Raw genomic sequence first — 15,065 nt, 5'->3', positions numbered from 1 at the left:
TTATTTGCTGCATTAATCTCTCAATTTGAACGACTATGAAAAGTGAATTTTGTGTTTTACTTACTGCCAGCTACAGTGTGCCAGTCGGCCCCATTGATAATGTTGCCGACTCTTGTAAAATCTTCTGTGTGACAAACTCTTCGGTCTTCCTCCATCATTACGCGGCTAGTGGTGGCATAGGCAGTGGCCAACCAACGGAAAATCGCGTCATCTGCAGTAGGGGTCATCTCCTTAGCCTTCCAGTAGGACCGTGCCATGTCAAAAGGATATGTCACCACTAGCTCTCCGCCATGCATGTTAGCACTCAGGACAAATGGAATCTTCTGCATCCAGTCAATCACAGCTCGTGTTTCCGGAGCAACCTGCCACAGGAAGAGGTATAGCGTCAATGCACATTGAGATAGTAGCTGAATAAAGAAAACACAGGACCTGGACAGAGCAGGGCAGAAGATTGGTTAGATCATGGGTACTCAAAAACATGTTACCAGGGGCCACAAAATATGATCTGTGGTGTGCCCAACGGCCACACTGATGCCAGTGGGATGGGAGTGGTGCTTTGCAGGCTGGGGTAAGTTGGGGGGAAACATCCTTTACAGCGCAACTTTTACTCCGCACTACCATTACGACGCAGCTATTACAACGCAAGTCGTTACAACGACATGCGCTGGAGGGCGATGTAGGATAGGGAATAGTTTAATTTTCTATCCAACACTTTCCCTACTATCCACGAGGACTGGAGTAGGAATAGAAAATTAAACTATTCCACTATCCAGCGCCCAACGACTTGAGTTGTAAAAACTGCGTTGTAATGGCATGCGGAGTAAAAGCATGCATTGTGATGACATACATCCCCATATTTCAACTGTCATTTGTACAAAAAGAAATGTCCTCAAATAGGTACGGTTATCCTGACTGAGGAAAACCAATTTTCCTTTTGCTGTTGCTAAAAAGCAAAAATACAGGGAACTTGCATGGATATATGCAGAATGGCAGCTATAGCACTTCTGCACTAATGGTTTTTTTTCATTATAACTTGGTGCTTAGAGGGAATACAAATGCTGGTCAGGTTGACAAACATTCTTCTGCAATGAACGCAAAAAAAGTGATTTGTGAGTGGAAAGTCCTTCATGTTGATTTACAAAATTAGTGCAGTGAACATATTCACCTGCATTTTTTACTTAACTGCCAGAGAAAATCCATAGTTTTTCTGGATTGTCTGTTGGAGAAAATCACTGGTCAGGGGCAGGAGAGTTGTTATTCCTGAGCCGATGCATAGTTCGAAAGTAGATCAATACCAACAAGAACATTTGTTTGTTGGTATTCACAAATGTACTTGAAGTCCATAGTCAGCCAGGAAAGCAGAATTGATACCCTTTGATGAGCAGATTTATTCCCCTTTCCAGTAATGTGTGGACACTGAAATGTCATGAAAATAGAAGGAAAGTGATTTCTCTGTGAAAGATAGTTAAGACCTCCCTACATACTTCATTCAGTATTGCATTCATTATGGTGCAAGCTTAAGTCTGTTATGCATAGATCTGCATCTTCTGTGGGAATCACATCTACAGTGAAGGTTTGCTGCATTTGTCGTATATAAATGATGTCCACATAAAGATCAAGAGGACAGATGGGTACAGAGAAGTCAGAGATTCTGGGGCTCCCAAAACCTTGTAAAGCAATATGCTGCAGTGCTTAGTGAATATTTTACTCCTTTAAGACTCTGGATTCTACCATTAAACTTTCAGTTCACATGATATGGGAACACCATAGTTCATGCGTCTGAGAATCATGACTGCATTGCCACTGCGTATTTGTGACCCGATGTGTTGCGATAGTGCAGTACACAATAGGTGTATTCTGCTTTATCCTATAGAAAATGGCGGTGGTCTGTCTAATTGGAAGGCAGGAGTTTGCCTGAAATTTCACTGTACTATGATGCTGCCACACATCTAGGTATTTAAGGTCCGAAGGGTTAAAGTGTGCTGATGTATGCACTACTTACCGTTGCATTGGCCATGGTGTAATACTCTGGGATAGGAATGTAATGGTTGGGGAAGGCTTCCGGGGCCAGCTCATTGTCCTCAGCATCCCACAGTGGGGTGTTCAGATCAGCAAAGTTGTGATTTAGATCATAGCCCTGGTAGGTCCAACGGCCGTTTGCCCAGCCTGACAGCTCTGACCCCTAAGGATGTAAAATAAAATAACTTAAGAAACAATAATCCACCTTTCTCCCGCTGCATGCACTGCTTTCACCCGCCCAATCCACTGAATGTATATGGATGAAAAACTACATTTGGTTTCTGCAAAATGCACTCCTTAAAAGAGCACTGGTTATGAACACTCCTTGAGTTTTCCGAGCAGAAGTTGCGCAAATCTGTAACACCCCAGAAGCTCTTCATGACTCTTCGTTTAAGTCCCCTCTGGTACTGTCTGTCTTCACGTCCTTCAAACCTTCATAAACATCTAAGATTCTCAGCCTGGTTGACAAGCCTGAAGCATCCTACTCTCCTGGGCCTTGTTCAACTGCATGCTTCAAACAGTTCCTCTCCACTCAGGTTTTACAACTCTCTCTTGACACTTTGCTTGTCTATTCTCTTACTCCCGGTCCTGTGAAACACTGTAATCACCACTCCCCGAAAAACAATCTCCTGATTCAAGGATGCAGCTGAATTAATGACCTACCTGTTATCAGCTATGGCCTCATCATTTCAGTTACCTGAGCCGTCAAAAACGGTCACCCTCCCCACCCCCAAAACGTCTTCCAACTCTTCTACAGAGCATTGCTCTGCTGCCTGTGCTCTCTTGACATTCAGTTTGGTGAAAGTGGCTACAAATCCAGGTCATTCACCCATACCCCACTTGGCAGGACCAAGGGGGTAGGGTCTCCTTTCAGCACTGATCCAAAAGTTGTGAATGAAGAACAATACTAAACAGAAATGTGCAATGCCCTGCAGAATGCATTTCAGCTGAGCTCAGACTTACTTCATAGCTCATAAATGCCATAAGATCGTCTTTTCAGCACAGTTTACCTACAGACTGCACATTTGTCTTTCACAGCACATTCCAACCAAAAGTTACCAATGTGTCTAGGGGGGAGATACGTGCACCTGGAAGGTAAGAAGGCAATAATTAGCTGTTAATGCACATCAGGGAAGGCTGATGAGCTTATTAACATGCACTCTTTGAAATAAGTGAGCCACACCCCCGACAACGTGTCTCTGTCCTACACGTCTGCCTGCAGGATTGCACTTCCTGAAGATGTCCCTGCTGTCCCGAAATACCTGCAGTGTAATGCACTTTTTACCCCAAACCCAGTTGCCCTTCCTACCAGCACTCAGATACTTCACAATTGTACTATGGTGGCCCCTTCACTCCTGCAGTGCACAGCCTTTCATCCAGCTGAAGATGAAGGCTACTAAAATGAGAATGTCTAAATTAGCTGAATTATGTGATTCCTGTTACATTGTATGATTTCTAGACATTGTTGTTGAATTCTGCTTTTGCCAGTCAATGTGTATTATCATTGCATGTTCAGAGCCAAACTTGACCAGAAAACCTCAGTCACACTGCCCTTGGAATGAGAGCCTCAAGAGCTTTTCATGGATGTGGTGCCTACCAGCTTGTACGCAGTCTCATATCCATCAGGGTTCATAGAGGGGAGCAGGTGAATCCGAGTTTCTGTCACCAGTCGCACAATACGTGGGTTTCCTTTCTTGAACTCTTGGCAAAAGTACTCCATCAGGTTCAGCATCAGCTCCCGACCCACAACCTCATTCCCATGCATTCCTGCCACATAGCGGAACTCTGGCTCACCTGCAGAGTAGACAAAAATATCAGTTTACCAATGGGCAGCCATCATGATACCAATGGGCAGCCATCTTGATACCAATGGCAGCCATCTTGATACCAATGGCGGCCATCTTGATACCAGTGGGCAGCCATCTTGATACTAGTGGGCAACCATCTTGCAAAAAGTGTCCAGGTGCGTGAGGGAAAGGAAAACAGAAACAAATCTGTGAGGAGGGATATGTGACGCATACAATGTGTGGAAAAAAGCACAATGTAGAAAGGATAAAAAAAAATTCTAGAATGAAATAGATAGGTGAGAAAAATACAACCATTTCAAACAGCAAATGTAGCTTAATTGTAGTCAAAATGAGTTGAAAACCAGACGGGTGCGAGTGATGGTAGTAATAACAAACAAATCAGGCAAATGAGAGAAAGTAATTTTACAGTTGAGGAATGAGATGGAAGAAATACAATGTAATGAAATTTAAAATGAAAGAATATACAATGGGGTAACAGTGAAATAAGAAAGATAATGGTGAAGATAACATTGAGAGGAGGAAGTTATTTTAAAGGAAAATTGAAAAAAATTGGAGAAATAAAAACAAAAGGAGGACAAGTAGCTCAACGGAAAATGTATAGTATTGGTACGACTAAGGGCCCGACTATGAGTTTGGCGGTCCATGGTACCACCAAACATGTGGTGGCCACCGTATTACAAGTACTGTCGTTGGACCACCAGTGAACCACTGCTACTGCTGGGATCCTTGATCCAGTGGCAGAGGCGCAGAGGTCTGAGGAAGTAATGTGATGGCGGTGCCGCTGCAGCATATTACAAGTTTCCTCACTGCCCTCCTTTTCATGGCAGTGAGACCACCATTAAAAGGGTGGTGTGAAGGAAACTAATGGGGCCCTTTATAGGCCCCCTGTCTCCTATGTGCATGGGGGTGCATGCAGGGGGCACATGTTGTGCCCCTTGTATCTTTATCCCCCTGTTCCTGCACAGAACAAAATGCACCACATTAGGCATTTCTTTCCACACAAGAATGTGCTGTGGTTGTCTTACGGCAGTGCATGTCTAAGGCACACCTTTGTAGCTTAGATACACAGTGATGTGGGACTGCTGCCGCAGCACCGCCCATCTTGGATTCCAATCATAACTTACATGTTAAATAAATAAGGGGACCAGTTAGGCCAGATGGTGACAATATCTTTATACTGTTACAAGATTAATGGACAGTGGTCGCTCGCAGAGGGAGTGCTGTGGGGTGATGGGGCAGTGCGGGGGAGGCACAGGGTGGGGCGGTAGTGGAGTCGGACGCACAACGGTCAGAAGTAAAGTAAGTAAATAAATAAATAAAACTATTCAACTTGCGCTCTCTGCATTCCAACTCGGTGACGCAGCGAGCGGAAGGTAAACAGTTTTATTTATTTATTTACTTACGTTACTCCTGGCCGTCGTATGTCCGACTCCACTACAGCCTCGACCCTGCCCTACCACCCTGCAGCACTCCCTCTGCGAGCCTCTGCTGTTAATGGACTCTAGCAAGCTAACTTGAAACCCCAAAATTAAAATTGAAAAAGAGAAAGTATGTTGTGAAGAAGAGATGCCTTAACTCACACACAGCTTCAAGAGCACCTGCACTACCTGAAGACAATTTGGGGGAAAGGCCCAACAAAGTTTAGTATGAGTCTTTGAAAAATATAACCGTCCAGTTGCCAATGACTGGTATTGCAAGCAGGACCCTCACCAAGCTCGTGTTCTCCGGGGTTGTCAGATATTTCTATTGCATACATTTTCAGGCCCAGGTAGCTCTTCCCAATGCTGTACACGCGGGTGATGTTTGGACACTCCTCGTTCACCATCTTCATTAACTATACAAAATAAAGAAGCAAACAACATAGAATTGGCTGGAGGAAATATGAAACATCTACTAGAGTAAATAGAATGCAAAAGTACCAACAAGTTGACCTGTAGTGCAAATCCACCAAGTTTTTGGAAAAAGAGAGTATGTTTTCCAGGTTTATGTACGTATTATTTTAAGGTTGAATCCTGTAATCATTGATTCAAATTTCCACTCAAGAAATAGGGTCGATCCGATTTTTAGAAAAAATCTAATTTTATTGATGCAGAATTGAACATGAACAGCCAACACGTGTTTTGCCCTCTGTGGCGAATTGCGCAAGGGCTTTCTCAAGGCTAAATTCAATTTCTTAGTGACATTCTGTTAGATTCGCTAGTGTACATCATAATGGATATATCACACAATAGATTCCTTAAATATTTCAATCTTCAGATATGTCAGAGTGATCAATCTGTGCGGTGGGAGGTAGGTCCGACGGGTTGGGACACTCCTCTTCAGGGCTGGAAGTCGATTCCAAAGCTTAAACTGCAGGAAGTCAGCGTCTCGTCAGCATCACGTCTTGCTTGAGCAAAAGTTCTGCTTGTGGTGATGTGAGACACTTTTACATCACAGAATTCCTATCAAACCACTAGAGACTGGAAAAATCTAGATCATACTCAGCTTGCACAGATTCTTACTGATGCTTTCATGGGTACAGATACCGAAACTGATCCAAATATTGCAGCCACCAGATACACTTCTATTCTGGAAGGGGCATTTTCTACATTAGCTCCACCCAGAATATCCAAACACAATAGGAAGACCCCCTCGGCCCCTTGGTTTACCGAACAACTTAGACTACAACAACAACATTGTCGTAACTTAGAGCGCCATTGGCGCAAACGCTACAACTCATCAGATAAAATAACATATAAAGCTGCACTTCATAACTATAAGCAGAGAATAGCTACAGAAAAAAAACATCTACTACACCACTCAAATAGATCAGGCTAAATGCAGGATGAAGAAATTGTTCGAAGTAGTAAACCATCTCGCTGAACCATCCAACCCCCCCATTGAAACATCTCAAACTCTCTGTAATACATTGGCTGACTTCTTTTCTGAAAAGGTTACATCTATATTTAAGGATTTCACCACAAAATCCAATATCACTGAATCAACTAACATACAAAAAAACTTGAACTCAACAGCTTTAACGGAATTTACTAAGATACATTCACAATACATCCATAAACTAATTTTGTCAATTAAATCTGGCTCCCCATTGGACCCCTGTCACCCTTCTATACTCAACACTATCCCAGACATTATCACTTTACCATTGACACACATTTGTAACATCATGTTTTCAACAGGCTCATACCCAACCATCTGGAAAAAACACCATAATTAAACCACTTCTTAAAAAACCATTGCTTGATCCTCTACTACCTTCCAGCTACCGTCCTATCGCATCTTTGCCGTTCCCAGCTAAAATCTTTGAATCTGTGATGAACAAACAACTGTCTGATTACATTCAAAGCAACGACCTTTTAGATGACACTCAGTTCGGTTTCCGACAAGGTCATGGAAAAGAAACTGCCTTGATTAAGGCTGCAGACGAAATAAGAACCACGATGGATAACGGAGGACAGGCTGTCTTGATTTTGCTGGACTTATCGGCGGCTTTCGACCCGGTCGATCACTCTACTTTGATCGGCCGTGTCGAGGCCATCGGTATTAAACACAAAGCAAGAGATCTTATTACATCTTTCTTGGCTGACCGCAAACAGGCAGTTAAGTTAGGTACATTCACTTCTCCTACCTTCAGCCTCCCTTGTGAAGTTCCGCAGGGTTCCTCGCTAAGTCCGACCCTTTTCAATATCTATGTTTCGGACTTAGCGAGGGTAATAAAAGCATACAACATCAAACTAACTACATATGCCGACGATACCCAGTTGGTATTATCCATACATAAAAACGGTTCCAAGATAGCAGCAAACTTCAAAGATGGCATGAGGGCCATCAGCAGTTGGATGGCTTCCAACTGTCTAAAACTTAACTCATCAAAGACGGAAGTCAGTCTCCCCTATGGTGGCCGGAGGAAATGGGGACTCCACCTCAACCAGTCAGTAAAGTCAGAAACCTGGGAGTAATATTTGATGATAAACTCCTTTTCCATCATCATGTGAACACTGTAGTATCATCATCATTTAACATCTTAAGGAAAATAAAGAAACTTCTCCCATATCTTCCCACAACTACAGGAAAAACACTAATTTCAACACTGGTGTTTTCACGTACTGACTACTGCAATGCCCTCTTCCTCAATGCACAAAAAAAGGTCATCTCCAAACTTCAAATGATACAGAATGCCTCAGCTAGAGTTTTATTGGGCATTCCAAAATTTAGCTCTGTTTCTACACATTTGGACCAACTGCATTGGCTTCCGGTCAGAAGTCGCACGAAATTCAAGGCCCTTTGTATTGTCTACAAGGCAATAAATAATATGGGACCTAAATTTCTTAGGAGTTCACTCAAGCCTTTATCAACCCCCAGAACGCTTCGTTCCAATACTGCTCATCTGCTTCATATACCCAGAACAAGGAAAGTTAACTGGGGAGACAGACGTTTCACCATCGCAGCTGCAAGATTATGGAACTCCCTTCCTTTTAGCATAAAATCCAGTCCAACGCTGATCATCTTCAGAAAGCAACTAAAGACATGGTTGTTTTCTCAATGACCTGATTATTCATAAAACATACAAAATACTGCCTCAGAGATTTACATTACTGGTATCCGAATTAGCTCTCAGCGCCGAGACACCTATGGGTAATTGCAGCGCTTTAAAAATCGCATAAATAAATAAATACAGAGTATATCACAAGTAAAACTGTGGTCAGATTAAAATATGTCAGTGAGGAAGATTGGGGAAATTTAAGTGGCATCGACAACAGTAAGGATGAGGGTTGTGTGTTGAGAGTGGAGATTTTAGTAGTAGGTGGTGTGATGAAAAAGAAACAGATGTGTGAAGTGACTTTAGGAGGAGTTAAGATGAACATTTGAACCGGCTATGGCTCATGGTACAACATAGCAAAAAAACGATGTATTGTAGAGTAAATTTGTGAGTGTTGAGTACATAGCTGGAGACGACTGACATTAGCACATAAAACTTTACAGGAGAAACTATTGAAATGTTGGTATACAGAAAATTATTATTCGAGTCTAAAAACAGGAAGGGAGGGCAAGTTATGTGTGTCCATTGTAGTGTAGTTCCTATATTCCCAATAGGCTCTGCGCAATGGAATAGTATATCCCACAGATTAGACGTAAGACTGAGGTCAACTACGTCTCCATCGAATATACTAACCTTAACTGTGTGTGTTCCAGCTAACTCAGAGGTCACTAGAAACTTTCTCGAATACACAAGAAGGGATTAGTTTCTGACAACCGCATAAACATGACAACTGTGTTTCCCAAGAATAAGCATATATCTCTCAGAGTCGCAGAAACAATAGATAAGTATTTCACTCAGTAAATCTTGCATGCTTCGTTTCTACAGAGTTGCAGAGAAATAGTGAGACAGGCGTTTTCAATAAAAGGGTTTATTGAACAGTCTTCTTTCTCATGCAAGAGAGGTGAACTGCTACAATCGTTATGCAGACTGCAAAGTATAATGCGTACAGCGTAAACACTAATATGAAATAATACTGTAAGAGCATTGTATGGTTTCTAAGCCATATAAAAATGCATACTTAAATAACATTGACTAAAATACTCAACTGGTGCTTCGAAAATACACCTACCCCAATGTACCTAACCTAAATCTAGTACCCGGGAAGAAGTAAGTATTGTATAGCAAAGGTTTCGTTTTTGCCAATAATCTACCAAAGGTTTCTCTAGGTTCTAATCAGCTCCATACCTTGGTTAGAATGAAGGAGGTCTGGTATCTCTGTTCCGGGACTCAATTTCCCAACACCCCGCAAGGGGAGCCAGAAACACTGGAGCTGGATTCTCGGCAGGAGAATGGCAGCTTCCTGATCACTGAGTCAGCTGGAGAGTCAGCTTCCTTCTGCACTTGCTGTTGCGAGTTGCATCGGGCAAGTGGGTCTTCAAACTGTTCCGAACCACTGTATATTTCTAGAGCAAGTGTAGGTGTATTTATACCTAGAGGTTGTTTAGGAATGCCATAGTTTGACGTGGAGTCGGGCATATGAACATCAGGAAAGAACCCCTAGGGAATAGTTGTTCTTTGTAAAGTAACTGAGTTCTCTGACAAATCAATACTTAAGCAAGGGGAAGTTCCCTAACTGCTTAACCTGGTTTTCCAAGAAGTTGTTGTGACGTTTGGCATGAGTGGAAGTAGCCATGCCTGTATTTGGGTAGCATGGGCTATGCCTAAATAAGAGCTTGATTTCTATGCCTATATGAGGGCAATGTGAATTGTACCTATATAAGGTCATGAATCGGGAAAATTCACTCAGAGCTTAAAGCACCATACAACACCCACTCCACTTTCTTATGTATGACATTACTAAGTTCTAAACACATTAAAACATATCTAAACATGATGTGTTAAAACCCACCCAAAATACATAAAAAATGCATTTGTACTGGTTGTACACGAAAAGCATTTGTGCTGTACGCATTTAAAGCAATGTTTCATTCAAAGCATATAGATGACATTTGAAAATGCTATCCAAATAAATCACGAAAAATACATTTATGAAATGGCTCTTAATTACAGAAGAAAAAGTCGAGACCATTTCATGGCAGATTATATAAACTGGTTGATTGTGGACAAGGTCAAATATTGTCTCTTGGAAGTTTTCAAAGAATTCTAGTTCTCTATGAATAGTTCTACTTTAAGCAGATTACCTTGTGCCAAAAAAATGAAAAAATACAAATTTGGAAAAACAAAAGTTTGATCATAGAAAACATAGAGTTCTAAAGTTAGAAACTTTGTTTTGAAAAAATGAAGGTTGAATTCAGAGTCTCTCAGAACACTGTGTGCCAAATTAAAAGTCAGTGTCATTGTTTGGAGAAAACATCATATCTTCTAAGTCTGAAAAGAATTTGTCTACCATTGTAGGTGGATTACCTCGTTAAGACGATTAATTGCACATAGCACATAACATGCTTTGGGCGCATTAGCAATGTTCGAATTGGAAGGTACCTGTGTGCCTCTCTCCTCTCGTACCTCACCGTCAGCATTTTGCATCTGTGAGATCTCAATGAATGCCGTCATCAGAATTGGTAGCCGCTGGGGACAACACAGTGCATGAGCCGTCTCTGGTCCAAGCAAAGTATCAACATCCGTTGGCATGACTGATGGGAATGTCAGATAGATGTTAAGCACGCATTCTTCTCCACAGAGCAGGCATCTTAGACAGGCAAGATGTAATCTTGCTAGATTAGTCTGAATGACATAAACCATGTGGTTCGTATTCATTTCTCTTAAATGAGTTAATCCCAAAATTTGGAATATGCGCTCACTACACTTCATCACCAGTAGAGTATTCTCCACGGTGAACTGGGTATCGTTGGTGACTTGACTTGCCATGTCGAAGCAGTAGGAGCAAAAATAGTATTCCTGCAGCGAGTCCAAAAATGAGTGGCAGTCCGCCAAACACAGAGTGCACGAAGTTTGGAAATATGCCTAAGACTGTTTCAAAAGGTGCTAACAGTTCCGAAAAAACTGTCTTAAATACATGTACAATACTGCTCGTATCAGACATGTTTAAGATACAACTTAACATTTCTGAGAAATGTACAGGGCAGTTTGTAGTTAATAGGGTGTGTATCTCTGCAGAAGTCCTTGCTACTTGCATATCATAGGTCTCCTAGGTCGAGGTCAATGGCACAGTTTTCTTTAAAAGAATGACTTTCATTCTGCTTAAAGTATTAATTCGTATAGAACAGATGTTCAGTGAAGGCCATAAAGGTGACTCCCGGCCTGTCTTGGTTTTTGGAAACAATACTTGCATACAGCAAGTGACCCTGTCTGGCACACTTACGAGATAGGCTAAACCTGGCTACATGGCACAGCGGCTGTGATCATTCAACATAATGTAACTTCCATTAGAAAGTTGCCTAAAAACTGAATCAATCACTGCAGCTGGTGAACCTCGCAGGTGGCAGGATAAATTGTTAGAGGAACAATCCCAGGCCCCGTGTAAATGAATACTCTGACAAAGGAAAGAACCGCTTAGTGGGTTTTCATAATTTTTACCACTAAGAAACACTTCTTTCCCACCACTCCAACATTTGTTTGTGTATGGTAATTCCCAGGATGTCTTGATGTATTCTTTACCCGACCTTTCATATATGCCTGCTGGTATATGTTTGAAGCAATACTGAAAATGGAAAGTTGTAACAGGCAGAGTGATTGTTCCGTGTATTATCCATTTAATGGCTGGTTTTTCAGCGATAGTAAATGGCAATCTTTCTAGTCTTTCAATGCTCAGCACCATATAGTCTGCTCCCCTCTGTGCCAGTTTGATCTGTTTATCAGTGGGATTGGATTCTGAAAACAGTGACGTAGTATTGATTAATCGCCAAGGCACATAGCCTAAACGAAGGTTTTGTAACGTCCAGCCTAATAGCATTATAGAACGTAATTGCGACTGATCATGTTGCAACATGACCAAGTCCTGTTCCATTATGTCCATGGCAGAGGATACTATGCTGTCCATAGAATATATCCTGGACGACAGAGTCGTTAACCCATTGTCAACTACAGAAAGAGATTTCTCTAAATTAATACGATCAATTTCTCATATTCGTTCTGCAGTCTCTGCTTGCGTAATCTTCCATGCTTCATTATAAGCAGCATAGCAACCGTCGTATATAAAACGTTTATGACGTCGTTTAGTAGGTCCTTGTAAGAAGTCCCTCAGATGAGCGGCATCTTTAAGTAAAGATAAGTGTTGTTTTACTTCCTTTAGTGTAGACTTGTGTAGCCATTCAAGGCACAGTTTCCCTACACTGTATGTTGTTACTATTCCTGGATGCTGTCTCTGAACATATCTTGGATCTTGCCTAGTGAATGTGAACACTTGTGTCTTATTCAGGAACCTATCTTGACAGTAGTTTGTGTCCATGGGCCAGATTAACCATTTTTTCCAATCTGGATCTGTTCTGATGTCAAGCAAAATAGTACGTAAGTCGACCTCCCCCTCTGAAGTGTTATTGATATCAGGTATAGGTGTTGGTACGGATGGTTGTTTAACTCCTTGATCTTGCCTAACCCAAGACAAGATGTCTGTTGGACAGTGTCAATTAAAAACATTATTTGCTCTGGGATGATGCAGACTCTAAATAAGGCTTCCAATCCCTGCACCTGCCAGTCTTTTGTGCCCCAGACAGTTTTTATCTCAATGCTGTCTTTCCAAAAGTCAAAATCTAACGAAGACATCGGAGCATAAAAGGCCGCAGAATAAATTTGCTTAGTATTTGTCAACATACTTTTCATTCCTGTCCTATTTACATTTTTAAAGTAAACGATTCTGGATGTGAAACATTAAAACCTGAAAAATATGGAAAATTGCGATAAAATGTTTTTGAGCTACCCTTTGGTGGCGTAGGACAATGTTCCCATTGGCTATATTTAAGTACATATATAGGATTTGCAGATCTTTGCAAGAAATGATGACCATAGTGATGATAACAATACATTTGTTCATAATCTGATGAACCTTCTAAGTATTCATGATTTGTGAATGGTGCAGACATTCCTAAGTCTGATATCATATTAATAATAGTCTTGAAGTCCCAATCATCAGAAAAGGTACTATTAAACAAAATCATTCAAGGAAATCTTGAACTGGTGTGTAATCTTCAACAGCTCTGCCGGACCGAAAATGTCATAATCAGTTCTGTCCCAAGCTATACCACCAGGTATAGGAACGGCTGTGATGTTTACTGATGCAAGTTTCTTTGTTCACGATGAGATGATTTGTGTGGCTTGAGGAGTAAGTTGATGTTCTTACTTGCTGTGTCCTTTTTAACATATCTTCCATTTATCAGCATTCCCAAAGTTATTACAAGAGTCAACCAAAGTAGAAGAAAAAGTACACCCAACGCAATCCAAAGTTCAATCCATGGTAAAACAAGATAAGTCTATTCCAGGTGATGAAAAAGTTCTGTTGCTTGTTCTTTCAAAGTTCTTTTTACTGGCGTCGTCTCAAGTTCACTGGGATCCTCGGAAAAAGTATCAAAGTTAATGAAATAGCCAGAGGCAGTTCTGTCAATTGTAGGGATTGCACCAGGATTCATTGAAATCGCTGGAACCACTTGATCACTTGTTACATTTGTATAGTCAGATGCTATTTCATTGTAGACAGGCATTTCTTGACAAACTGTTATTTGGGTCTCAAGAGGTACAAGGTCCATGGCTTTGTTGCATAGTCCTTCTTTTCGCACTGCAGATTCTTCAAAGGTGATGAGTTTCTCACTTTGAACCTTTTGGATAGTAATCAGATTCGTGCGTCGGCTACATCTTTGGAGTCCATTTGGCCTACTGCTTATGATCGGCCACATGATGTAGTTTGACTAGGTCGATGGACTCGAAACTGTTCTCCTTTATACCAGCAAGGGGCTGCAGTAATACTGCTATTGATCCATGGATTGCTAGGATAGGTACTGGTTGTCTGTAGGAAGGCCCAAATTCCTTCTTGTCCGCAAGCTTTTCTCTGACCAGATCCCCAATTTGTGGAATCCAGACAGGTCTTGCTGGGGCGGTTGGTTTTTCTTCAGTGGTAGTTGGCTTCAGGAACACGTTACTTTGGCTTTTTCTTATTTCATTTAAGTCCTGCAAAACAGCCAAACGGTCTTTGATATCAAAGAGTTTTTGTTTTACCACTGAAATCTGACAATCAAAATCTGAAATAATCATTCTTGTTCAAAAAAGGATTTCATATGGAGTGATACCCCCTAGAGAACTTATTGGCAGATTGTTAAGACTACGTTGGACACTTATTAGATGTTTGACCCACCCATCACTCGAGCCTAATATCCTACCTGTTATAGATTACTTTATGTCACGTTTTTTTCTCTCCACTACCGAATTTCCCTCAGGATGGAATGGACTAGAGTACCGCAATGCAACGCCCAATTTGGCCACGGCCTCCTTGTAAGCTCGAGAGCTAAACGCAGGACCCTGGTGAGAATGTAGCGTGTACGCTGCGTATGTGCAGATAAAGACTTGCAAATCTTTTATAACAGTTCGAGCGCCAGCCGAGCACTGGTGCCACATCCAAATGAACCTTGAGCACGAATCCACTGCGACCATGATATATTTGTAGTTACCATCCCTTTGTAAGGGACCGCAGTGATCCAGGTAAATGTCCACAACCGATGTGTTGGACGACGCGCAGCGGGCGCGTGCAGCGGGCGCGTCAATGGCGCGCCGAAGTCGCGCCAAAGTCCAGCCCG

The 15,065-nt window shown here is 41.8% G+C and overlaps 1 protein-coding gene across 1 annotated transcript in view; it reads right to left on the bottom strand.

The window, feature by feature from the left end:
* The window catches only part of LOC147726028 (putative carboxypeptidase X1), a 369,873-nt gene that overhangs the window by 42,515 nt on the left and 312,293 nt on the right, over positions 1–15,065 (bottom strand). The window contains exons 8-11 of the mRNA XM_086960142.1: positions 5,538–5,661; positions 3,617–3,813; positions 2,003–2,182; positions 65–362 (exon numbers count right to left, since the gene is read on the bottom strand). Of these exons, the coding sequence (XP_086816268.1) occupies positions 65–362; positions 2,003–2,182; positions 3,617–3,813; positions 5,538–5,661 (799 nt within the window). The remainder of the gene's footprint in view (positions 1–64; positions 363–2,002; positions 2,183–3,616; positions 3,814–5,537; positions 5,662–15,065) is intronic.

The sequence above is a fragment of the Lissotriton vulgaris genome, chromosome 3_1 (assembly GCF_964263255.1).
Source record: "Lissotriton vulgaris chromosome 3_1, aLisVul1.2, whole genome shotgun sequence".
NCBI lineage: Eukaryota > Metazoa > Chordata > Amphibia > Caudata > Salamandridae > Lissotriton > Lissotriton vulgaris.
The sequence above is the reverse complement of the archived record's forward strand: the minus strand, read 5'-3'. Positions and strand labels throughout refer to the sequence as shown.